Source organism: Debaryomyces hansenii, assembly GCF_000006445.2.
Source record: "Debaryomyces hansenii CBS767 chromosome C complete sequence".
Classification (NCBI taxonomy): domain Eukaryota; kingdom Fungi; phylum Ascomycota; class Pichiomycetes; order Serinales; family Debaryomycetaceae; genus Debaryomyces; species Debaryomyces hansenii.
This window is the reverse complement of record NC_006045.2, coordinates 1,160,746-1,185,286: the sequence shown is the minus strand read 5'-3', so window position 1 is coordinate 1,185,286 and position 24,541 is coordinate 1,160,746. Positions and strand designations below refer to the sequence as shown.

Here is a 24,541-nt window from a genome sequence, read left to right as displayed (position 1 = left end):
TTGTATTTGTAGACAAGGTATTACAGCAACTAGCATAGATATCATCTAATCCTCTCGTGCTGAGGACTAGGAACAATAACTGAAAAGACGTCAGTAGCGAACAGCTTATAATTTGATTACTGACCTTATCTACATGCATAAAATACAACTACTCATAATACAAGGATAATAATAATAATAATAATAATAATATAATAATGATATATATATATAATAGATATATATACACTTTAATAATGCATTTCAACAACAAATATAAATAACCCAATGTCTAAATCCAAAATATTAACTTATAAATAAGAACTTCAACTTTAAAAACCCCAACTCACGAAAACAAAAAAGATTTATAAGTAACCCATTAATAACTTTCTATAATGTTTTTTTATTCTCTGATAAAATATTTTCTTTCTTTCTTTCATTCAATAAAAGATACTATACATACACATTCTGGCGACAAACAATTGGAATTGAGCTCCTATTCTCGATGATTAGTGGTTCATAATAACAACAATGACAAGTAACAATAAAATCAAACTAGAACGCAACTCCAAAATATCAAACGTATAAAAAAACCAACAAACAAAAAAAATGTTTAATTAAAAATATTTTAATTAATAAAAATAAGATGGAAGCAAAAAAACATAAGTGATTAATGCAAAACAACTGAACAAAAATCTTCTTTTTTTCCTAACAAACAGTAAGATTGAGACATCGAAAGGTAACAACGAAATGCACAGCAAAGTGAATTCAACATAACAAAAAATCAAGCAACATTCTAAAAAAATATGCCGATCAACAAAACCGATAAAAAAAAATTAATAAACACCGCATTGGGATGAATATCATAGTAGTGAATCACGGTATAACTTACCACCAGGAGTTACTGGCGGATGGGTTACCGTAACTTGATGAACCGTTACTACGGCCACTGTATCCAGAATAACCGCCGTTGTTTGAAGAACCCCAGCCACCGCCGCTGCTGCTGCTTCCGCCCCAGTTAGAAGAGCTGGCACCACCACCGTAGCTGCCACCTTGCTTTCTGAAATCTCTGGTAGCTCCTCCTCTACCGCCACGAGAACTACCGCCACGCATGGACTTTCCACCAAAGGCTGATTCTCTAGCAATCTTGTTTAAGAAATCAGGAATTTCTTGGTTAGCTTCAGTCAATAAATCAACTAAGCCCTTGACAATGTTCTTGTTATTTCTGTTGAAGAAAGCGGTAGCAATACCAATGTTACCGGCACGACCAGTACGACCGATTCTATGAACGTAATCATCAATATCACTTGGTAAATCATAGTTGACAATATGGGAAACGTTTGGAATATCTAACCCTCTGGCGGCAACTGCAGTGGCGACTAAGATTGGAGCAGTACCAGTCTTGAACGCAGCCAAAGCCTTTTCTCTTTCGTATTGTGATCTGTCACCATGGATAGCAGTGGCTGGGAAACCTTGGTCGTATAAGAAGTCGGCCAAGTTATCAGCCATTCTCTTGGTTTCTGTGAAAATGATTGTTAAACCGTTGTCGTTTGCAGATAATAAGTCCAATAACACAGACTTCTTTTCTTCGTCTTCGACGTATAAGATCTTTTGGGTAATGTTTTCGGAGGTAGAACCAACACGACCAACAGATAAGAAGATATATTCTTTTAAGAAATCACGGGCCAAAAATTGAATTTCCTTTGGGAAGGTGGCTGAAAACATCAAGGTTTGTCTGTCTTCAACACCTGGCATGTCACATTCTTGGACAATGTGTCTGATTTGTGGTTCGAAACCCATATCCAACATTCTATCAGCTTCATCTAACACTAAGTATTTAATGCTAGCCAAGGATACACGGCCTCTTTCCAACAAGTCCTTAAGACGACCTGGAGTAGCGACTAACAAGTCACATCCTCTTTCCAAGTTTCTGATTTGGCCACCAATATCAGCACCACCGTAGACGACGCTTGGGCGCACCCACGATCTGTAGGCGAACTTCTTGGCTTCGTCGAAAATTTGCGACACCAATTCTCTGGTTGGAGCCATCACCAACGCAGTAGGGTAAACCTTGTGCGAGGAGAAGGCGCCAGCAGTTTCTGGAACCTCAGCTGGTCCGTTCATGTACGATTCAGATAACACTGGGAACAAGAAACCACCAGTCTTACCGGAACCAGTTTGGGCACATGCCATCAAATCTCTTCCGGCAGCAACAATAGGCACCGAGTACTTTTGCACTGGAGTAGGCTTTGTGAATCTGGATAACTTGACGTTTTCCACCAACAATGGGTCCAATGGTGGTGCTGTGAAAGCAGTAATAGGTTCTGGAACTCCTTCACCTGATGCCTCAACTGGAATGTCATCGTAGTTGTCGAAATTAATACCGGAAGATTGCGTGGTTGGCTCTTCGTCAATCCCATATAATTCCTTTTCGAGTCTCTCGTTTTTCTCTGCTGGTTCGTGCTTACCATCGACCCATCTACCAACACCTGGCTTAGGCGTATTATATCTGCCTGACCCGCGTGCGTTGTTGAATCCTCCACGACGGTTGTTATTATATCCTCCAAACGAGTTATTATTATATCCTCCACGGCGGTTGTTATCAAATCCTCCAAAAGAGTTGTTATTAAACCCACCACGACGGTTGCCGCCAAAAGATCCATTGCCGCCTGATGGTCTGTTACGAAGATGAGGTGGAACATACTGCGAGCGGGACGAACCGTTTCCTTGCGAACCTTGTTCAACTGAAAGGTTGTTCATTTGTTGAGTAATATCTGCCATATTATGTCTTAATAAGGTATGTTTTTACTATAAATTGTATAATATTAAAGAAGAACAGTATAAAGGCGAAGAAAAGATTCTTTTATAAGACCTTTCACTTTTTTTTCCGTCGGTTCTGGCACGACTGATTTCTTTTTTTGTTGGAAAATTTTCTTTCTTTTTATTGTTACATACACGTGATGATAGTGATTTCTTATCATAGGATGGAAGGGAGTAGGAGGCTATATCAATTGTTAGGGGTGTGGTTGTTGTTTATTCTATGTTTAGGATACATAGTAAGGGTGTCGGACTCGGCAGATGTAGGAGACGAAAAATTGGACATGGACGACGAGCCGTTGAGCGATATTTTTGCATTCGGATGTGCGAAGCAGGGACGGTCTTCGAATGTTCCGTAGGTAGGGGGAGTTTCCAAGCCTTCTTCGGGAGAAGGGACAAAGGGGATGTCCTCGTCGGAGAGGGATGAGTTTTCTTCGTCGGTGTAGTCGATATCGAACTCGTCGGGGGCGAGAGAGAGGTTGTTGATGTGGGAGTCGAGGTTTGCGGGCGAATTTTCGTAGATTTTCTTGTTGTTTTCGCTGAGAAGGTGGGTGAAAGGTTTCTGTTGTTCTCTGGCATTCCAATTTAAGTTGCGGCTAACACTGTCGATGTATTCTGTTTTGGACGAAATGACAGTGGGGAAGGGGAACGGACTAGCGTGGATGGTGACGTAGTCGCCCTTGTGCAACTCGGTTCTGACTTTACCGTCAAACGACGCCCATGCTGTGGACCGACTGGTACTGGGGACCTTGACCTTGAGGAACATGCCGTCGGGCAACAATATTGGACGGAACGAGAGGGTGTGAGGACAGATCGGCGTAACACTTATTGCACTGACACCGGGATGCACTAACGACCCCCCGGCTGAGAGTGAGTACGCAGTAGACCCAGTGGGTGTAGCGATGATGAGGCCATCTGCCTGGGCCACTGTCAACAACGAGCCATCTCCGTACAATTCGAGCTGAGTCACATACGGACTGGGACCTCTATCCACCACCAACTCGTTCAACACCTGTTGCTCACAAATAAGCTTCCCATCGGCCCTGTGAACACGACAGGTGAATCTCATTCTCAAGTATGCCCGGACACCGGCATCCAATACGTTAGACATTCTCTCCCTGAACTGTTCAAATTTGAAGTTTGTCAAAAACCCCAACGAACCAAGCGCAAACGATATCACCGGTGGCACCACTCTCTGGAATAGGTTCGACACATACAACACCGTCCCGTCCCCACCTAATGTAACCACCAAGTCGAATTTTTGCGGGTTCTGTAATGCAAACTTCTTGTCCCAGTACTTGACGTACTTTTTGGCCTTTGGAACGGTCTCATACAAATTAACTGCGTTGAATCGTTTCAGCTTCTGTAAATTACGATCCACGTATACTGTAATGTCTTTGTTTTTCGCTAATAAATAGTCCACTATCTCTCTGGTCAAATAAATTAATGAATTGTCTCTTGCCTTCGTCACTATCATAATTGCCTTAACCTCCAACTGAATCGTAGCCTTCGCCAAGTTTTTGGCTAACATACGAACCCCGTTAGCTGTTTCTGCCAATTCTGTGTGTGATTTGACCGAACGCAAATCATCCGTACCTAGCTTCAGGAGCACACTAGACGATACTTGCCTCAATTTCACATTTTTCTTGACCAGGTCACAATACAACTTGTTGTGTATCATAGGAGCTTCTCTATTCAACGCATCATTCTCTTCTTCCCATGGACTCTTGCTTAACTTGTTTTGACCAAGCGATTGCCTATGTGATCTATTTCTCCTTAATCCCTGAGTTAATTGACTTTGGTGTGATTCTAAACCGTACTTTGACATATTCAGTGGTATTAGGGCCTTCTAGAAGTCGAATGTATTTAAAATTGTCTATTCAAAGTCGTTATTAGAAACTGTGAATTATATTTATTATTTAACGGGGAGAATGCTGATGGCTAGGAAAAAGATTAGTAGCGAGCTCGGAGAGAAAAATATCCGGAGATTTACATTTCCATATTTTAATATTACAATCAGATCTCTTATTAGCTAATGTATTTATCTATTAGCTCTCCTAAGTTGGAAAGAGCCGGGTTTATACTTATATATAAGATTTAAAAATATTCAGTGGTTAAAATTAATTAACTTGCTCAACTCTACATTTCCACTTTGAATTAGTCTTATCTAATAAAGGTAATGAAGCACCTAAACACCAGCCTAATTCATTGTTGTCTATCTTCTCTGCGGTTCTTAATTCTCTGTGAAATGGGATATCATAACCGGTGTGCAACATGGCAGTAATGAAAGATAAATCTAAACACCAATGAGGTTCTTCATTTAATTCCTTGACGTGGTCATCTAATAAGACATCTTTCCAGAGTTCGTCACCCTTACATACGACCTTGGCCAATTCAGATAATTCTTCAACTGTGAACGACGATGGGAAACCCAATGGGTTGGTTCTGTCGTAGAAGTAGGAGAAAACGTACATGTCAGACGACTTTCTGAACGTCTTGGTCAATGAAGGTTGATGGACACCATTAAATGAACATGGTTTGGTAGTACATTCCGCGTCCTTGTTCAACACCTTTTCAGCAAGGAAACGACATTGGGCACCAGCAGCCACCGATGGACCCTTCATATTCACAAGATAAAACTCTTCCTCGCTCATTTTAACTTGAACGTTTTCGGCAGTAACACCAGGAGCAATACATGGGTTTGTGATAGTCACGGTCGCCTTGGCATCCTTCATGGCTTTTTCAGAAGTAAACTTAGCATTGTCTAATTCTTTATTATCCTTCAACTTTGATTTAACGACTAACCCGTTAATCTTATTTCTTCCTTGCATCAAACCAAATCCTAAATGCGAGAATTGGTATAAGGTGAACTCTCTGTCACCAAAGGTGAATTGGTATTTGTATTCTCCGTCAACCATTTGTTCTTTGTTGCCGAATTCTGGCTCAAATACAATTTGGGTAGATCCACCCCCCAAATCGAACACGGCGGCAGTTGGAAGCTTCTCGGAACTCCCGATATTACCCAATAAGTAATTGGTGGTAATCCAGGCATATACACCTTCGTCTTTACCGTCCATAATGGAAACTCCCTCGTCTTCGACAACAGCAAATGGATAATCTTCTTCCAAGTGACGTCTGACTTCTGCCAAGGTATTCTTCGACTTTTCTTCTCCCAATAATCTCAACCCAGCCGTGGCCTTTACTGCAACTGGTGTACAACCTTGCTTGGCTTTTGGAACCGTATCCATGGCTATTTTCAACAATGGATCCAACGACGCAGCTGCACCCTTAGTATCAGTATCGAATTGCGATAACCCTGGCTTCAACATCTCGAATTTCTCACTCAACAATACCGGTGGTGATTTACAGGTGTCGAATTCGTACACATGGACACGCGATCCCGTTGATCCTGCGTCGATCATCACCACATAATCAACTTCATTGCATGTATCTGCGCTTCCTCCATTAGTACCCTTGTCTATACCTTTATCGGCCGCATTTTTGTTGTCATTATTGCCAATTTTATTCTGGCTTGATTTCTCGCCGGTGCTCTTATCAGCTATAATCTTACCATCTTTTCCACCATTTTCTTGTTTACCTGGCACCTTCTTGTCCTCTTGTGAGTATGGTGGCTGGCTGCCGTCGTATGGCTTTCCTTGGAGCGTATTCGACTCTTGTTCATGCTGGAAAATAGCATCTCCATTACTAGGTGTATTGACTCTTTGAACGGAATTACCGAATGAACTCTGCGACGTAGCGAAAAAAATAATCACTGCAAAGATTGCAAATACAGACACAATCACACGAACGTTACGATTGGAAATCATTCTGGAATATGACTGCTGTATGGCTATTTTATTGAAAAGAACACCTTTTTGGTTCATATTTACCAATATGAAGGTGTGCATTTATCGCCAATTCTACTATCGCGTTGAAAAAATTTCTTGATGCTTATATAAGATTGCAAAATGGCGGTACCACGATGTCGTGGTAGATTGGAACACCAGTCCACATTAAAGCACTTCGGATCGGCTGTTGAAGAGTGTTGATCAGGAATCAAACTTTCTGAAAAAAAAGTTCTATATATGTGCCGCTTTAGCCATTATTAAGTCTAACCCACTAGCAACCTAACCATAAGAAAAGTCTTTAGTGTTATCATTAGTAATGGTGTATATTGAACCTGCTCTATGATCAAGCCTGGATTTAGATAAAACACTCGTAAAAATTATATCCCTGTTAATCAATGCAATAGCCATTATTTTGTATGGGAGCCTGGTGCTCGAGAATGGTTGCATGACCAAAGAAGTTAATTATGCGGTTATTGCCAAAAAGCAATACATGGTAGTTAATGAACTCTAAATACCTCATGAGGAGAATATTAAATGCTCACGCCATAATGGGTAGGGGAAACCCGTATAAATGATGTATAAAAGAGATGTTCAGAGTTGACAAAAAATCCATCATAAGGATCGCGAGTATAAAGTAAACCAAATTTCAAAAATGCTAAGTCGTTTAGGAATATGTCAATTAAGTTCAATGAGGACGTCAGTTTGTCCTGCGTGGAGAATGATGGGTACAACAGCAGTTAGGTCCAAGAATATGGCCACAAATATGCGTGGATCTGTTGCGTCTCCCAAGGGTAAAAGGACCGGTAAGGTGTTAGCAGAGGGTAGCAAGGCCGAAGAGTCGTTGCAGCAGAGACGGGTCCACGACAATTGGAAAGGGTATAAAAGTTTAGTGGATAAAGGTAGCAAAGTAGAGGCCGAGCAGGCTCGTCCTGACGATTCGTCGTGATCTGGCTCTGGGGCCGCGCAATTGCAGCAATCGTTTTTATATATAGTATTATGAAGTAATTGAATACATGAGTGCTATGAACAGTGGGTGTTGTAGAGAATTGTAGGGACGGTAACTCCATTGGTTGTTACTTGACATGTCATCATATGCCACGACAGGCCAATAACTTGCAATTCATGCCAATGCTTACAATCGAGTACACGATATTGAAATTGACTCTTCTTATAGCAAAAGGTTCAATCGAGCTTCACCGTCACCAAATATTTCATGTACACAGACTACAACCATACCTAGATATCGCGCACCAGTCAACGGTCGCTAAACATGATTCGTGATGTCTTGCTACGAGCCACTTCGATATTATTCTTTCGCCTTCCACTGGTTACATCATATGTACTGCATCTACTGATCTTTCACAGCAGCATCAACTCCTTCCACTTTACCCTGTACGTTCAAATTAGACAATCTCTCCATCCATACATGCCAACGTCTTCATCGTGGTCCATATCCATTACAAGATGGGTCTATCCATGTCGTGTAGCCACACCCAAAACACCTACCGATAAAACATCGGCCACATATGATTACCAATAAAGCCTTAACTTTATCTACTTGCTACTATCAATTGTCACGTGCGAAACCCCTTATGTAGTCACAATTGCCGCAACTATTGCTATCAGGTTTCCATATATAAATGGGTGGATACGCTGATGAAGTTAGTTCCTTTAATGTGAATACAAATAATACAATTGCATTAAAAATGATTCGTCAATTAGCATTCCGTCAAACAACTGCTTTAAGAGCTGGTCTTGTACCAGCCACTAGATACATTAGTACCACTCCAGCTAGATATTCCATCATTGGTAGTGCTAAGGATGTATTGCATAAGGCCAACAAGAAAATAGGTGAAGTTGCTGCTGAAGGTATCGAAAAGACACAACATGCCACTCCACACAGTGTTGGAGATGCAGCACAAAAGGTTAATAAGAAGACCGGTGAAGTGCTCGCAGAAGGTATCGACAAGACTCAAAAGGCCACTCCTGACAGTGTTGGAGATGCAGCACAAAAGGTTAATAAGAAGACCGGTGAAGTGCTCGCAGAAGGTATCGAGAAGACGCAACAAGGTAAGGAAAGACTCCGTGTGTCGCAAAATGCTAAGGGCTACGACAGCTTACAGGATAAAGGTAGCAAGACTGAAACAGAACAAAACCGTCCAGACGACGCTGTATAATTTAGTATAAACTAATGCTAATAGTATATTTTGCAATATATAAATAAGAAAATAATAATAGAGAAGTGTAAGATATTTAGGAATTAGTATAATACGAGTACTATACATGAATTAGCGTGGTTAATCAGTACAAGCCGAATAATAATAAATAAGATTTTGAAATACTAGGACTAAAATTACATAAATGTAGAACTAAATGTATATCAGAGGCACTTTGGAGAATTATTCAACTTTGAAAGCTTTTGAATTCGTCAACTGATATTTTTTTATTAAATTGCTTGTCGTGCTGTTGATTGGTAGCAGGTTGTTCGGGGACGGGTACTTGGGTTAAGTTTGGATTTTGATGTGGGAGTTGGTTTGATGGTTCGATTTGCTGTACTTTTCTTTCGATCACACCTAGATAGTTCAGTGGAACGTACCCCACTTTGCCCTGTCTAGATCTCACCTTCCACCATTTGCTTTCATTGCCCATTGGGTCCAATTTGGATAAAATCGCCACCAATTCATTTGGCTTCAATTCGATTTCTATGTTTGGGTTTTCTGGGTTGAATTCATACAATGCTTTGGCAAATTGTAAGTTTGTTGGGTTCACAGCACCAGGTACATCACCTTGTGCCCCGAGCATTTGCTGCTTACGCTGTTGTTGTTCAGCAATCTTTTGAATAGCCTTACTTAATAAATATGGGAAACCAATCGATGCAGCTAAAAATAATAATAATGGCTTGAATGAAATTCTTGGTGCTTTACCACTTTGTTGCTTTCTCATGTTTTCTTCCAACTTCTTTTGGCCTTTTTCGAACTTGGCAAATTCATTTACACTAATTCCATGATTATAAGTCCTACCGGTGATCTTGTAAAATATTTTTTTAGCAAATTTTATCACGGCAAATATACCCAATAAGGAACCTAATGCATTCTTTAAATTACCAAATTGTTCAGCAACGGAAATCATGGTGAAAAAGGATGAATGAGTCGCCATATACGTAGCTTCCAACATTTGTGCAAAACCTCCCACCGCACCAATAATCGACTCAATAAGCTGGAACGTTGCCTGTGTACCTTCGGCTAATCCTCCTCCCATTCCTGGGCGTTGTTGTCCATACATTCCACCACCATATCCTCCCATACCGCCCATACCATATCCTCCCATACCACCCATACCACCCATACTTCCCATACTTCCCATACCATACATCGATGATCCATATCCACCTCCATACATCGATGATCCTAATCCTCCACTACCATACATCGACGATCCATATCCATCACCATACATAGAAGACCCTAATCCACCGCCGTACATCGACGACCCATAGCCACCGCCATATCTCGATCCTGTTGTAGATCCATATCCGGTACTACCATATGGCGATGTATTAGACATGGATGATAAATCTGACGTCAAAGAAGTTGGCCGATCAGGTACTTGAGCTTGAGTGGATGAATTATCACCTATCGGGTTAGTTGTTGCACCTCCGTTTATGCTATTCATATTGTCTCCAGTTGCTGTAGCTGTCGAAGTACCAGAAGATACTTCCCAGGGTTTTGTTCTAGGAGCTGACATGTTGACCTCTGATATCCTTTAGCTTAAATGGCCTATCGCTTATTATATATATTGGTTCTTGTACCGGGATATTTTATGACTTTTGTATGACGGCGGGTTAGCACGTGATCTGGAGTTGATTTTCTTTTTAGGTGGGTTCTAATCAAGAGTTGTTCCGATAGAGAAAAGAGTCATAGGTGGAGCCTGAGAGTGATTTTGATGCTTCAGGTACGTTGTCAAGCATCTTCAAACCTGTGGCTATCGTTCTATGTAGATATCATATAGTTTCACGAAAAATGCTCTGTTTTACAGGTAAAAATATTCAGATAGCGAGCCTCGGTTTATTTGGTTCGTAATAGTCGTTAACAAATATACATGTAAAAAATGTTTTATAAACCTATGGTAAAGGTTCAGAAGAACTACTCAATCTATTCAAATGTAAGTAAACGTCAGTACCATAACCTTCCATGGAGATCAATTTCAAGTCCCCACCAAAGTATTGTGAATACAATCTTGATATTGGCAAACCATACCCGAACCCAGCCATGGGGGCCTTGAACGAGCTTTGGTTGTATTCAGGTTCCAATGTAGGAGTTTGGCTGACTGTAGTGTATAAATATGTCCAAATCAATGGTACTTCACTTCTGGGAATACCACCACCTTCGTCACTGATCTTGATAGCGATGTCTTCGTAACCTTCGGAAATAATTACCTTTATAGGAGGAAACTTCAAATCGTTTATGTCAACATCATCAAACAGCAAGTCAGGATTCTCCTGGCACATCTTCTCTTTCAATCTGGAAGTATGGAATTCGATGGTCGCTCTCAATGAGTTTTTCAAAGTTTCGAATAGCATGTGAATCAAATGGCCTGGGACATACATGAAGCTAATGTCATTCTTAGGAGCAATCAACTGTATCTCTGGTGCTTCAAATAACCCATAGTATTCTTCACAAATATATTTGGCCGTTTCGATGGCATCCTCGGCAATCTCTCCCACATTACAATCTGTACAAATAACCCCCACGTAGTTGGATCTCTTACTAGAACCACCATTCTGGCCGTTCAAGAAAGAGTTGATCTTAGCCTTGGCTGGTGAAGTCTGCGATGAATTCAATGCAATATGCTGTCCAATTAGCATTCTGATCCCAATTCTAGACATGTAGAACCTGTCCAAAAATGTCTGGATCTGTGAGTTGACAATTACTGTCTTATGTTCGTTCTTCCACTCCTGTACCCCTTGAGCCATGGTGGCCACCGTCGCATCGTGTCTCTTCTTGATCTTGCTCAACGCATCGCTCACCAGCTTATTGTAATCGTACACTTCTTTCGGCCAAACCACGTTGGCAGGACATGATGTATAGTACGTTTTGCCAAATGTAGGCGACTCGCTTCTACCCTTCGAGTTTTTGGTCTGTTCTGGAGACAGCATATGTGAATGTGCCGACGATGTGCGGACAACAATTCCATCGTCGCTGAAAATATTGTTGATAGCAACATTCTTCGACTCGCTGTTCGCAGGATTATGCGTTTCTTCTACACTCTTCATGTCCTCTTGCAAGATGGGAGACATCGTCGTGGCCTCGTTCACCTGATGCAGCTCCGTTTCTGCCTGATGGCTATTCAACATCTCGGCCAATTCGCTCGATATCTGTGGTTTGGGTAATTCGGTCAATTCCTGGAATGACTGGGCATACCAGTCCCTCACCTTCATCGTCGATGGCATCCTATTCAACCCATGCGGTGAATTTTCCAAGTTCTTCACCTTTATAGCTAGTCTTATCGGCAATTCTTCCACAATAAACTGTGACGCCAAAAAAACCGATCCTGGCGACGGAGTGGGCCCAAATTGCACCATCTGTCTCAACGAGATAGATGTCTGCTGGTATCCAGCGTATTTCACGATTTGCTCTCGCAACGCTTTAGTTAATTCCCATCCGGTTCCCATATTATGTAGTATCGTTAGTATTATACGTCTCGGATAAGCAAACTACTAATTTATGGACTTTAGAGTGTATTCTGGCTACTTTTCAATGTTATCCCCAGATTAATGTCTTGTGTTCTCATAATTACAATGGAAGGACTCCTTAACAGAGTAGCCTCGGTCATCCGGAAGATTGCGCGCATTCAGGTTCTTCCACGACCGTCTGTCATTTTACGTTCATTTTCACTTTATTTCCATCGGTCATTTGTGTTATCTAATTCCTCTTCAAGAGCGCGGTCATCCTCGTCAATTTTGTTGTCTTCCACGCATACCACGGAGTAAGAGTCCGCGTTGGTTGTGGCCCGGCGGATCCTAAAAATCACTACCTGCAGAACCGCCGAGGTCTGGGGGATAGTGCACTCTGAAGTGAGTCTGAATCATTCAGCGCAGATCATATACATATATTTCTTCAAAATTGGTGGGGTGCCGGGGTTTTGGTGGAGGAGTAGTTAATTTCAATCCACTAGAGGTCCAGGAATGATAAATCACCAGCCGATGCTATATCCTTCCCGGTAATATCATTGCATCTCTACAGACCACATCGTGGTTCGTGGCAGTACGTCTGCTTAGTTGTATAGGCTGTTGTAGCAACGATTAGCCGGCCAATGCGCTTGGCCGAACGATTACGGGCCAGTGGACTTTTGGTTATTGAGTGACATGACTCAGGTACTGCACAATAAGAATCCGTAATCAGTGCAATCAGCGACTCAGAAATACCGAGGAAAATGCGTGAGCCTGGACATACGTAATTTTTCACAATCGCCCGCAGCTCCGATGATTCAGGGAATTTTTTTTAATGGTGACTCAAGCTTATCACTCCGGACACCCGGGTCCGGGGTAATAGTTTCAGAAAAGTATAAATATTAGTCCAACCCACCAGAAAAATAGTCAGTTTACAGAATCATTCTATATCAATTAACTAATTCCAAGAAGCTTATACCAAACATAATGTCCGCTAGACAATTTTTAAACATTTCGTGCTACAAGACCGCATCCAGATGTTGGATACCAATAAAACAAATCAATTCTGGTGCTGGCAACAACTTGAGATTTTTCTCATCTAAGCAAAGATGTATTAACTTCAACAACTTACATGAAAGCAACTTGATTGCCAACGATGCTGTATTCACCAATGCTATTCACGATGAATTAGATTCTACACCAGACTTTGAATCGTTTGAGCCTACTGTATTTTCTTCAGAGGAAATTCACACTGCTGGTCCAGTGAACAAGGCATAAGCTCATTGAATTTACTAGTCATATTTATTTCTGTGTATAATTTTAATTTATGAATCATGATATCAAAGCTAGACGTAGATTATTGGATGAGCGGAAGGGCTGCCACAGGGGAATGACGATTGCGAAAATGCACCGTGGACGAAAGGCGGTATGCGCACGATAGATCAATAATGTAATTACCTTATCGGTTATGCTTCTTTTCAGTTGGAGGGAAAAAGGTTAATTAGCAAAATATTAGCACCAGTGATGTCAAATACGGTTAGAGTTGCATGTGGGCAGTTATGCTCGTCATCCAATTTGCTGTCGAATGCAAATATCGTTAAAAAGTTAATCCGCAAGGCAGTGACAGCCAAGGCAAAGGTATTGTTCTTACCAGAAGCCACCGATTACATAGCCAAAGATGCTATTCAGTCGATGCAACTAGCACAGTCGAGCCACGAGAAGTTTATCTCTGATATACAAAGGGAATTGAAGGAGGTGTATGCGGATAATGGTGACGGACTCTTTGTTGCGGTAGGAGTCCATGAACCGTCGAGCAGTACAGGAGTAAATGCTAAGGAAATTTTGAACAAGGTGCTGAATAATCAACTTTGGATTGGTAACAGAGGTGAAATATTACACAGATACCAAAAATTGCATCTTTTCGACATCAATATTGAAAATGGGCCCATCTTGAAAGAGTCGAACTCGGTGGAACCGGGAAGTAGTGTTTTGAAGCCATTTCCAATCAACACGTCAAGTTTATCGGAGTTCCTAATAGGGTTTGCCACATGTTACGATATTAGGTTCCCTGAATTGGGCTTGCGCTTGAGAAGTTTAGGGGCTAACATTATTACGTATCCGTCTGCGTTCACCACCAAAACGGGCCAGGCCCATTGGGAGCTATTGGCCAGGGCGAGAGCTGTAGACACACAATGCTACGTGGTAATGGCAGCGCAATGTGGTGAACACGACACGGGGGGCGACAAAAAAAGGATCAGCTACGGTAACTCGATTATCATTGATCCTTGGGGCAATAAGATAAGTGAGTGTCACAAATATAACGAAGATTTGGTAGTGGATTCCGAGGGCGATTACTACGAAATGTGTGTGGCTGATCTCGACTTGGATATGGTCGAGAAGACTAGAAGAGATATGCCGTTGATGACCCATAGAAGACCCGATGTATTTGGAAACGAAGTATAGATGTATATGGTAATAAAAGAAGCGTGGATGAAAAAGACCAAGTGTTTGATACGTTCATCTCTATACTGGTAATTCATCGTATGGGAACCGTTCTAGCATGCAATTGCCTGTTTTCAGGTATTAGCCATGCTGAGCTCGGTTATGAGCCATCGCTATCTTTCTCATCTATCGATTGTCAATTAATGGAAGTCATTGCGTTGCAGCTACAGCTCTGTGGGTCACGCGACACTTTCCACCAGTCAATGGTTATCAAGCCCGCTCGTGTATAATCATGTGTGAGTTCTGCTATTCGAGAGATGAAAAATGTGCTTTGGCTATTAAGCAATACTAGTTGAAGAGATGAGTGCCCAAGAGATGGTGACTATCTTTTGTATGAAGAGTGGAGGCTAAAATTGGAACCATGAAATGTTATAGGAATGAAAGCGGTGCACCAAGCATTACGGTTCCAGCTCACGAATCTTTTCTTTACAGTTGTCCTTGTACGGGAAGTACCCCCTCCGTTGTTCGTGGCGTATGTTGTGCACAAGGCCATGTTCTGAGGCCGCGACCAGATCCATGGCGAGCCAAAATTAAGCGGTGGTGCATTTCGCAACCGCTTATCAATGTTTTTAATTGATGGCCTTGAGCCCTATTGGCATGTCCGTCTCCGACGCTTCCATACATCAACAACATCGGCTATTCATTCGAACGACATATACACCATGTAGCTGACATACACCATGCTCGGGTCTTTATTTGTTGTATATCCCACAGTAGTCCATAATACCCCGACCCCTGAGCCCAATAAATGAGTCAATACTCCCTACGTTCCCCTAATCCATATCCTAGTCTCTATACATGTATTCATCTTTCCTATCATCTATCCATCAGGTAATAGATCCGTAGCCACCTCTACCCCACCGCCCACCAAAATTCTGCCAAAATACCGTTGGTCTAGGCCTCCCACCACTCGACTCGGCCCTTGCTCCTCACTGAATGTTCCCCTCGTGGCCGTTGACCGCCCTTATCTCGCTGCTCTTCGCTCGGATTAATTCGCAAAATAACATAACCATCACATCCTTTAAGCCTTTACTGATAACAACTAGTATGGCTCGCATTGCTAGCAATCATTTCATTTTACTGATAACAGCCATGTTTGTTGTCCACGTAACTATCTAATCGTGCTACTGTAATTAACTCTTTGTGATCGTAGTATAGCCTTCCAAGCGCTCATGTTCTCCGCTATTATAATCTAGACATTAGCATAGGTTCTGTCGCAGAAAGAACTTTCGCAGAACCTTCTATGCTACAAATAGATAAATGTGAAACATATATAGAAAATACTAGCAAACAATCGCACTGTACGACCTAATGCGTATGGTAAATCTACATCTTCCACGTTAGGAAATCTTTACACATGCCACGCTTCTAGATACGCCTTCACCTCATGTTCTCATGTCTACGCTCATGCTACCATATGCTACGCGTCCTCCACCCCTGCTCTGCTACTGTTTTACTAATCGCAATCGACTTCCCCTACTTTCCCCTAATCACTACCTTCCTCCTTTCCCCTTCTCCTACGTTTTTGTGCTGGTCGTTTAAGTGAGGAGTCAAGCTATATTTATATTGAGGCTGTAAACAGACACAGAAGGCGACGTTTTTTTGTAGGGGCTGTCAAGTCGCAGAGCGGAGAAATTGCGAATAGGCCAACGGATTAATTTTTGTCGCCCAATTTTGAGCTCATCGGGGGGGGTAAATTAGTGAGAAATTAGCCACTGCCATCGGCGCGACTTCTACGTCTCCTCTATTCCTAGCCAAACCGACTCATAATCGACTCACAAATTGAGCATCCACAAAGAGGCTATTTTGTCCAACATAAATTTTCCGCCTATATTTCGCAATCATAAAATCTCCCCTCTTCTATACGAACCACTATTTATATCGGGCAAATGTATCATTTTAATAAGAAGTAAGATAGAAAAAAATTACAATTAGGTAACGGGAATTTGTTATAGATTAAGATATATTATTAAGACATAATATATAGGTTGAAAAACAACACCCAGCAATAGATCGGTGTATAAAACAATCAAACACGTATAATAGTATTAATTGACTATTAACTACTGACTTGACTATCTACAATTGATTAATTGATAGCATAATTTAGTGTCACAATTTACATATTAGTGTTCCAAATTACAGGGTTGATAATACATAATTATCTTGATAATGTTCAGATCATTCTTACGCTTGGCCAATACCAGCAATGTCAAGACCCACAACATAACCATATTCCACGACACAAACTCAAAGTTGTCACATCACTTGTTAGGCAAGTTGACGGGATACAGTCAGTTGCCAAATACATTTCATAGGGCTAATGGTGCCGGGTGGTTCCAGAAAGCAGGCGCGCATGGTCAAAACATTTCGCCAGCAGGAATCATGTCGAACAAGTTCAATTTGGAGTTGAAGATAAATCAGACTCCATCGTACCAGGATTACTACTTTATACACGAACACTGCACTGACATACACCCGGACAATTGTACCAGTTTTGAAAAGAAGTTTCCGCTTTTGTTTGAACTGCAAAATATCACATTGTGTAATCTGACCGCCACCAAACACAACAAGCAGAAACGCTTCATCAACGACTTACTGGTGTTACTGCAAGACGAATACAATGAGTTGGCAGCACAGAGGAGCTTTTTTAAGGCTCCGTTGATCATTGATTGGTCCAACAACTTGATTGCAGGAGATGACAAAGGCTTGGATCGCATTATGGCCAACTACTTGGCGTGTGGAATCCAGGACTCCCACAAAAATGTCTTGCACGAAGACTCTTCGGTGGTGGCCGAGGCAATGGAGAAAGAGACTCCTTCGAGCGATGACAATAATCACACCGATAATAATGCAGGGTACGCGACTCAAGGCTCTCCTAGACGCACCAACTCCAGATACAACCGTAACGATATAATACACCCACACGTTGCGGAATTTGCAGATTTGTTTTAGCAACCTAATAGAATAATGATAGAATAATATGGCTGAGACTTTTTTCAATTAATACTTAATAATAATATAATACTTAATACTAATATAATAATGGGATAAAGCCTTTGTAGAGTGTAATGCGATTTTGCAGCTAGTTGAACCCAAAATCAACAAAGGGCCTGAAAAAAGTACGACAGAAGAATAAACGGTATATTCCGAACAACAATAGTATATTATAAGCAACGATTGCTCATTATGTATTAATTTACATTGATCTACTAATTGCTTAAGAAGTGATAAACGGTGAGAGGCTTTTGTGATTTCTCATATTTTTGCGACTATCTGTAATTTTTGACTTCTCCAACCTATTATACTGTAGCAATTAATTAATCTTCATTTTCCAGAAATCTTACTTAGAGGATTACAAGGTACTGGCATAGCACTTTATTAACTATTGAATAACTTAAATATCGCTTGAATTTGCGCAGGTAACTACATATGCTGATGTCTCATGATTGCATTCAGAAGCCCATTCTTTTTATAACATATTCTTGAGCTAAGACACCAAAACTCAAAGACAACCCATCTTTGATCCAGTTCTTGACCCATTCGCTCGGGTCGATATCATCAAACTCTTTAAATTCTTGAGACAGTTCGCCACTTAACCATTTGGCCCACTTCAATGGGAAAGGCTGCGTTTTTGTGATGATAGTTATATTGTTTGTAATATCTTTCAAAATTACTGTGAACGAAAATGAGTCAGAATTATTGGATTCAATTAATATTGGACCTTGCTCTTCTCCATCGTGAGTAGACTTAGTCTCATCCTGATTACTTTTACTAGTTATTGGTTGGATGGAAATAAATATGTTCGACTTATTGATTTTATCAATCTCTTCTTTATTTTCTTCTTCGCCTTTAGTTTCATGTTTTTCATTTTCATCTTTATCTTCGCCTTTTTCATCCTGACCGGGTTCGGAGGTATTTTTGTCTTCCTCTTCAGATAACTTGGTAATCTTTAAATAATCCTTGACTGAACTTTCTAAGTTTGCTAAGCACAACTTTTCTCCGTCAATTATCTTACCATAAAAGAGATTTAAATCAATTCTGTCTTTATTCAATTCATCCTTATGATTGAAGTTATTGACACTGACATTAATTCCACCTTCAACTTGATTCATGACTTGGTTGAATTTATCATAGCATAATCTATCCAAATAATTTATATTATATAAGTCATAAATTAATAATATATTCAACAATTCATCAGTGTCAGACATAAGACCCTGGGTAATTTGCTGCGACATGTTTAACAACATTGAATTCAATTTTGAGCTGATATTTACTATCTGTTCATGATCAGAATTTTCAATTAGCTTCTGTCTCTGTTGACTTATTTGGTTAGAGGTTGTTGATGCTAGTTGATACGTTTGTTCGCTTAGACTTTGAGCATTTGATGTAATTGATCCCCAAAACGATGAAACTTTATTTGAACCTTCGTTGTTCCACCATGTTGAAATTGATCCGATAGCATCAACTTCCTCTGTCGTATTCGGTTCTGCATTACTTTTTGTATTCTCTTTATTTGGCTCCGATTCACCTTCCGTGACCTTACCAGAGCCTTCTGTCAGCTCCTTTTTGACCGGCAATTCCTTTTCCTCCTTTTCCTCTTTTGGTTGCGGTTTTGATTCTTTTTCACCCAATTCTCCTTTCTTCTTTGGCTCAAATTTACTATTTGGTTTTGGAGTAGAAGGTTTGGATTTTTCATGTGCTGCCAATTCATCCAAGAATTCGAGGAAGTCTTCATCCTTATCATTTACATCATTATTACTGGTTTCTTTCGGTTTAGGAGTACCTGATTTAGAATCAGGCAATGAATTGATAAAGTCTAATACATCATCTGTATCATTAGTCTTAGCTTTTGGTGGCATTGCTTGGTATTTTATATCTTATTTATAAGGACAATTGATTAAGCTGGTTTTCTCAACGTCTCTCTATATAATCCTCAGAAAAAAAAAAAAGTGAACTAATTAATACTCCAATTGAATTAGACCAACTTAAATATGCATCCACAGTTAGATAGAAATAGATTTGATCCTTGCGAGAAGTTAATGGATGCGTTAGAAGAATGTCACAGACAAGAATTCATGAAGAAAGCTTTAGGAATGTGTAACTTTGAGAAAGAAGAATTGACTAAATGCTTACACTATACGAGAGTTAACGATGCAAATGACAGAATCAGACAATCAAAGGAGAAACAAAAAAAATTCGAACAGAGAAGAAAAGAAAGCGAAGAAGAATTATACGGAAAGAATAACTACTTGAAGCGTATGATCGAAAAGGAAGCTGAAAGCAGAGGCAAGCAGTAAATAGAAATAGGAACTAAGAAATTAAATTTGTAAATATAAATCTACCATTAGGTAGTACTCTAAGACGTCGTCTTTCGGGGCAGATATCAGTAAATATGTTAAATAAAAACTACAATATTGAAACGAGTGTTTAATGGTTCTAATCTGTATTCACTAAATGCATTATATTAATCTTGACGAGTTTTCAAAACTCTCTTAGTAACATTATCCTTAGTAACAATATAAACAACGGCACCCCAACCAGACAAAGCATCTCTGTCAACTGCATTTAATAAGGATTGACTGATGGTTTCAAATAAATCTTCTGGTTCCAAATTTGGCTCATACAAAGATTCACACATACCATATAATTGATCAGATGCAGTTCCACTGACTATGAAATCCTTAGCGAAATCGATACATCCGATCAAATCAAATCCACAGATAAATGGCTTGTTTGTCTTCGAATCCAATCCTGCTACTATTGGACCAACAAAATAAGGCCCGAATCTCTTTTCGTATAATGTAGAACTAACCAAGTTTGCCAATGTCGTTGGCTCAATTTCTCTTTCTTCTCTTAACTTATATAAATTGTTCTTGAACCTAAATGTTTCTGATAATGTAATTACATCTGTTGCCAACCCTGTCAATCCTAAAAATGTTTTATCTCCAAGTTGAAAAATCTTTTCAAAGTTATTCGATAACCCTAATGACTGATTTCCTAAACGTAAATCACAGGCTATTGCTATACAATCTTTACCGACCATCGCCACGGCAGAACCACCTATTATGTTAATATTTCAAGTCCATAATTTTTTTATTCCAACAAACTATCTTCTCTTGATATATCACGAAAACATAGTATGTGAGTCAATTTATTCGATTCAATACATACCATTGATTGAACTTGGATCCGACATTTTAAATCTGTGTTAATATATGAATAAAACGTGTAAATCTTCTAAATCAACGCTCAATTGAAAAATTAGTTTCGGGTGCTATTGATAATTCACTTAAACTATGTGTTATCAAAAATATATTAGTCAATTAAACAATATCCAATTATATTTAATATAGTTATCATTTCTAACTAGTGTTTGCCATTCATTTATTTGGTGGCGGTCTACAATCTGAAAGTCGTGTATCTGTTCATATTTTCACTAACATAATTTTGTTGAAATATAAAATTGTTCTTATACATATATGGATTAAAAATACAAATTAAAGACGAATTGAAAGGCGTAACCATATGTAAACATACGTTATCACAATAGGTAATGTAGAGAATAAAAATAGGTCTTTTGGAGAATTATAGGATATATCAATTATTTTCAGCATATTCATAGCTGCGAAGAACATTTAATTCAACTTCAAATATGATTGAGTATCAGGACAGGTTCAGGGCTCCAGCTCTTCCTCTTCCTTGATAGTACGGGTACTGTAACTGTGTGGTATTTCCAGACCTGATTGTACTTGCTGCGGAGTTTGTAATAATTGTGCGATCGGGCTTTCATGACTATTGTAATTAGATAAGGTAAATGTTTTTGGCGATTTTACCAAAGGAAATGGCTCATCGGGATAAGGACCCCTACCATTTTTAGACTCAATAATAGAGTTGATTGATTTACTCGCATGGTAATTTGGAATTATTTTTTCGACCGCTTTCAAGCTTGTGAATAAATTGTAAATTTCAATTTTAACGGACCTTTTCAATCCATCATCCTCTTCCACGTTCGTCAAGTCTTTTTCTAATTCATCATTGGCGAATTCGTCACGGTGGTCATTGAGTTCGTCATCCTGCAAATCAAATCTTAGTTGCAATCCAAAGCCTAGCATTATTAAATAATTCTTATATTTTCTTAATTCCAAAAGATAATCATTTGACTTGTTTTCATAATTAGCCATTATTCTACTATAATTAGAAGTATTGCTTAAAGGTTTGGAGTTAAAATTAGAAATGAATTTCAATTTTAACTGATTAAACTCCTGGTAAACTTTCCTCAAATTATTATAGTAATTGACTGTTTTCACGAATTGTTTCATTATGCCAAAATTCCTTGCCTCATCATCAATTTCAGAATTCTCCACATAATTACTCAAGTAAACACCTTTTGGTAGAGGTTCCCATTTTTGAATGTTTTTCATTTTTTTGAACTCTTCTTTTCTGTCAATTAATTTATCTATATTGTTCCAGCCATATTCAATTGAGGAAATACTTTCTTCGTTAGTAGGAATTGCCGTGATCTTGGATGCCCAAAAATTACATGTATTAATAAATTCGAGAGCTATTTCTTTAGTTCCGGCTTCAAACACAACTTTCTTGGGCTGTTTATGCGAGACTTTAGGAAAAGACAATGACCATAAGATGCTTTTCTTTTTCGCAGATGTTGAAAGCAATATTCCAGTTGAATGCCTTTCAAATTGGGCATACGTTGAACACAAGTTATATGTGCCAATTTTGGCCGCATTCTTTAACCAATTACCATCACCCACTTCCGAAGATTCGTTATCATCGCCATCAGCCGGAGTTTTCAACTTCTTTAACTTTTGTTGATGCTTCTTTATAACCTTAGGGTCGAACGAATACAACGATAATTCACCTTTTGAAACCACCACAAAGTGTTCCGCGTATGCTGCAGATGTGGCTGGCCCATTATTTGACCCTGATGAATTTGTATAAGTACTCGATCTGAAGAAAGAAAGAAACCTTGATTCATTAGATGTACTTTTACGATCAAACTCCAGGTTATTATCTTGGTCATCATTGATAATCTTCGATTTAAGTAATCCTTCTTTTAAATATGGAGAACCCTCAAGCTCTAATGTCAAATCATATTGGTCTTGATAATCATCCACATCAAAATCATCCAACTGTTGAAGCTGTGGTGATTCTGCATCAATATTAAAGTTCTTCATTTCATTAGTAAATGATGTTACAGAGAGATTATCATCCGGAATATTAGATACAATCGTATCTCTTGAAATCACCGAGGCCCTGGAAGATTTTTTGAATAACCCTTTATTTCCCATTATTGATGGATCTAAAGATGGGTGGTTTCTTAATGTATTTGTAGTATTGACAGAAATAAGCGAATTATTACTTGAACAAACTTTTTGATTTTGTTCTGCTACCAATGCCCTTGCTAAACCCACTCGATGATTCTTTTTGGTTTGATTTCTTGAAGAGAAATGAGACATTCCTGAGCCTCCTGTTTGTACTGGTTGTATGTATAATGAGGAACGACGATTACCACTCGTATCGGAAGACCAAATAGAAGAAGCGGACACTTGTCTAGATAACACAGGTGATTCACTATCGTCTTGTTTTAAATTTGATTTGGACGAGTTATCTGCAAGACGCTTAATGTAGGCTTTATTCTTTTCATTTCCACCGTCTAATTTTTGGCTGGATTTTTTTAAATATAGTTCATTTCTTGCCAAATCGTCGTAATAATCGCATAATTCCTTTTCAATAGCAAGTTTTTGTTTGATAGTTAATTTTTTGGGTTTCTTAGGATTTTGGTTCACAAACGTGGTAAATGTATTCCTAATATATTCAGTTTGACCAATCTTGCTTCTTTTATTTAATTCACCGTTATGCAATGATGTGTTCAATAAGATTAAACTGTATAATATAATATATATCTTTTCAAAATTCGTGGTGCAAAAAATATTACTCTTGTGTTGGTTAACATAAGACTTGGTGAACGCAGACAAGATTCTATCAATTTCTTGAGACTCACCTTTCAAATACAACTTCGAACAAAGCATTCTTGTTGAAACCAACAAACTCGCGTCCCATTCAAATAAATCCATATATATCTGTCTAGTCCTTAAGCTTTCCTCATCATCAGCAGCTAAGAACCGAGTATATTCTTCAGGCTCAATAGTGACAAATTCTTCTTCGAAGAGGTTTTTTGCATTATCTCTGTAAACCTCTTCGTTCTTATCTGAAACCTTAGCCTCTATTTCATCTGACTCACTATTTTCCTCAGATTTGACTTTTATGTTTTCTTTATCTTCCTCCTCGTTTACTTTGTTTTCGCTACTTGGTTCAACTTGTGTGCTTTCCGTCGCGGTTTTAGAAGTATCTATAGTTGATTCCTCGCCGGTTGGTTTGCTATCAAGGGCCAAAACATCACCAATCTCTCCCACTGGTTTGACCGACATATTTTCCTTTTCTCCCTTCATATGCGAGCTTATGTTATCGTCTGAAACTGAAATTGAGCCTGTGTTAGGCGTGGCCTTTGGCGATAGGATATTATTTATGTTCATCTTCGTGGTTTGGCTCGTAGTTTCAGTTTTAGTCATCGGAAAAATTGTCGGATTATCCACGAGATCTTTTATCGACATACCTAATTACCAATTATCCTTAATGAAGTCGGTTTCTATCGTCCGTATAGCTATATATGTACACTTAAAGAAAATATAAAAAAAAATTGCTT

General features: G+C 39.4%; 14 protein-coding genes across 14 annotated transcripts; 6 read left to right on the top strand and 8 right to left on the bottom strand. All coding sequences in view use genetic code 12, as the record gives it.

Annotated features, from left to right (window-relative positions):
* Positions 1-867: 867 nt before the first annotated feature.
* On the bottom strand, positions 868-2,760 carry DEHA2C13486g (DEHA2C13486p; the record flags this gene model as incomplete). Its single annotated transcript, XM_458265.1, has 1 exon — positions 868-2,760. One exon carries the CDS (start codon positions 2,758-2,760, stop codon positions 868-870), a length of 1,893 nt encoding a protein of 630 aa, XP_458265.1.
* Positions 2,761-2,986: 226 nt separating this feature from the next.
* Positions 2,987-4,624, bottom strand: DEHA2C13464g (DEHA2C13464p; the record flags this gene model as incomplete). Its single annotated transcript, XM_458264.1, has 1 exon — positions 2,987-4,624. One exon carries the CDS (start codon positions 4,622-4,624, stop codon positions 2,987-2,989), a length of 1,638 nt encoding a protein of 545 aa, XP_458264.2.
* Positions 4,625-4,916: 292 nt separating this feature from the next.
* On the bottom strand, positions 4,917-6,704 carry DEHA2C13442g (DEHA2C13442p; the record flags this gene model as incomplete). The annotated part of the gene is made up of 1 exon (XM_458263.1): positions 4,917-6,704. The coding sequence occupies one exon, from the start codon at positions 6,702-6,704 to the stop codon at positions 4,917-4,919; it is 1,788 nt and encodes a 595-aa protein (XP_458263.1).
* A 592-nt stretch (positions 6,705-7,296) lies between these two features.
* DEHA2C13420g (DEHA2C13420p) lies at positions 7,297-7,590 on the top strand (the record flags this gene model as incomplete). Its single annotated transcript, XM_458262.2, has 1 exon — positions 7,297-7,590. The coding sequence occupies one exon, from the start codon at positions 7,297-7,299 to the stop codon at positions 7,588-7,590; it is 294 nt and encodes a 97-aa protein (XP_458262.2).
* A 694-nt stretch (positions 7,591-8,284) lies between these two features.
* Positions 8,285-8,821, top strand: DEHA2C13398g (DEHA2C13398p; the record flags this gene model as incomplete). Its single annotated transcript, XM_458261.2, has 1 exon — positions 8,285-8,821. One exon carries the CDS (start codon positions 8,285-8,287, stop codon positions 8,819-8,821), a length of 537 nt encoding a protein of 178 aa, XP_458261.2.
* A 226-nt stretch (positions 8,822-9,047) lies between these two features.
* On the bottom strand, positions 9,048-10,388 carry DEHA2C13376g (DEHA2C13376p; the record flags this gene model as incomplete). The annotated part of the gene is made up of 1 exon (XM_458260.1): positions 9,048-10,388. The coding sequence occupies one exon, from the start codon at positions 10,386-10,388 to the stop codon at positions 9,048-9,050; it is 1,341 nt and encodes a 446-aa protein (XP_458260.2).
* Positions 10,389-10,764: 376 nt separating this feature from the next.
* Positions 10,765-12,315, bottom strand: DEHA2C13354g (DEHA2C13354p; the record flags this gene model as incomplete). Its single annotated transcript, XM_458259.1, has 1 exon — positions 10,765-12,315. The coding sequence occupies one exon, from the start codon at positions 12,313-12,315 to the stop codon at positions 10,765-10,767; it is 1,551 nt and encodes a 516-aa protein (XP_458259.2).
* A 984-nt stretch (positions 12,316-13,299) lies between these two features.
* On the top strand, positions 13,300-13,590 carry DEHA2C13332g (DEHA2C13332p; the record flags this gene model as incomplete). Its single annotated transcript, XM_458258.1, has 1 exon — positions 13,300-13,590. The coding sequence occupies one exon, from the start codon at positions 13,300-13,302 to the stop codon at positions 13,588-13,590; it is 291 nt and encodes a 96-aa protein (XP_458258.1).
* Positions 13,591-13,836: 246 nt separating this feature from the next.
* On the top strand, positions 13,837-14,775 carry DEHA2C13310g (DEHA2C13310p; the record flags this gene model as incomplete). The annotated part of the gene is made up of 1 exon (XM_458257.1): positions 13,837-14,775. One exon carries the CDS (start codon positions 13,837-13,839, stop codon positions 14,773-14,775), a length of 939 nt encoding a protein of 312 aa, XP_458257.2.
* A 2,211-nt stretch (positions 14,776-16,986) lies between these two features.
* DEHA2C13288g (DEHA2C13288p) lies at positions 16,987-17,769 on the top strand (the record flags this gene model as incomplete). Its single annotated transcript, XM_458256.1, has 1 exon — positions 16,987-17,769. The coding sequence occupies one exon, from the start codon at positions 16,987-16,989 to the stop codon at positions 17,767-17,769; it is 783 nt and encodes a 260-aa protein (XP_458256.2).
* Positions 17,770-18,269: 500 nt separating this feature from the next.
* On the bottom strand, positions 18,270-19,679 carry DEHA2C13266g (DEHA2C13266p; the record flags this gene model as incomplete). The annotated part of the gene is made up of 1 exon (XM_002770163.1): positions 18,270-19,679. The coding sequence occupies one exon, from the start codon at positions 19,677-19,679 to the stop codon at positions 18,270-18,272; it is 1,410 nt and encodes a 469-aa protein (XP_002770209.1).
* A 132-nt stretch (positions 19,680-19,811) lies between these two features.
* DEHA2C13244g (DEHA2C13244p) lies at positions 19,812-20,117 on the top strand (the record flags this gene model as incomplete). The annotated part of the gene is made up of 1 exon (XM_458254.1): positions 19,812-20,117. The coding sequence occupies one exon, from the start codon at positions 19,812-19,814 to the stop codon at positions 20,115-20,117; it is 306 nt and encodes a 101-aa protein (XP_458254.1).
* A 167-nt stretch (positions 20,118-20,284) lies between these two features.
* On the bottom strand, positions 20,285-21,016 carry DEHA2C13222g (DEHA2C13222p; the record flags this gene model as incomplete). The annotated part of the gene is made up of 2 exons (XM_458253.1): positions 20,285-20,880; positions 20,992-21,016. 2 exons carry the CDS (start codon positions 21,014-21,016, stop codon positions 20,285-20,287), a joined length of 621 nt encoding a protein of 206 aa, XP_458253.1.
* Positions 21,017-21,494: 478 nt separating this feature from the next.
* Positions 21,495-24,449, bottom strand: DEHA2C13200g (DEHA2C13200p; the record flags this gene model as incomplete). Its single annotated transcript, XM_458252.2, has 1 exon — positions 21,495-24,449. The coding sequence occupies one exon, from the start codon at positions 24,447-24,449 to the stop codon at positions 21,495-21,497; it is 2,955 nt and encodes a 984-aa protein (XP_458252.2).
* Between the last annotated feature and the right edge of the window lie 92 nt (positions 24,450-24,541).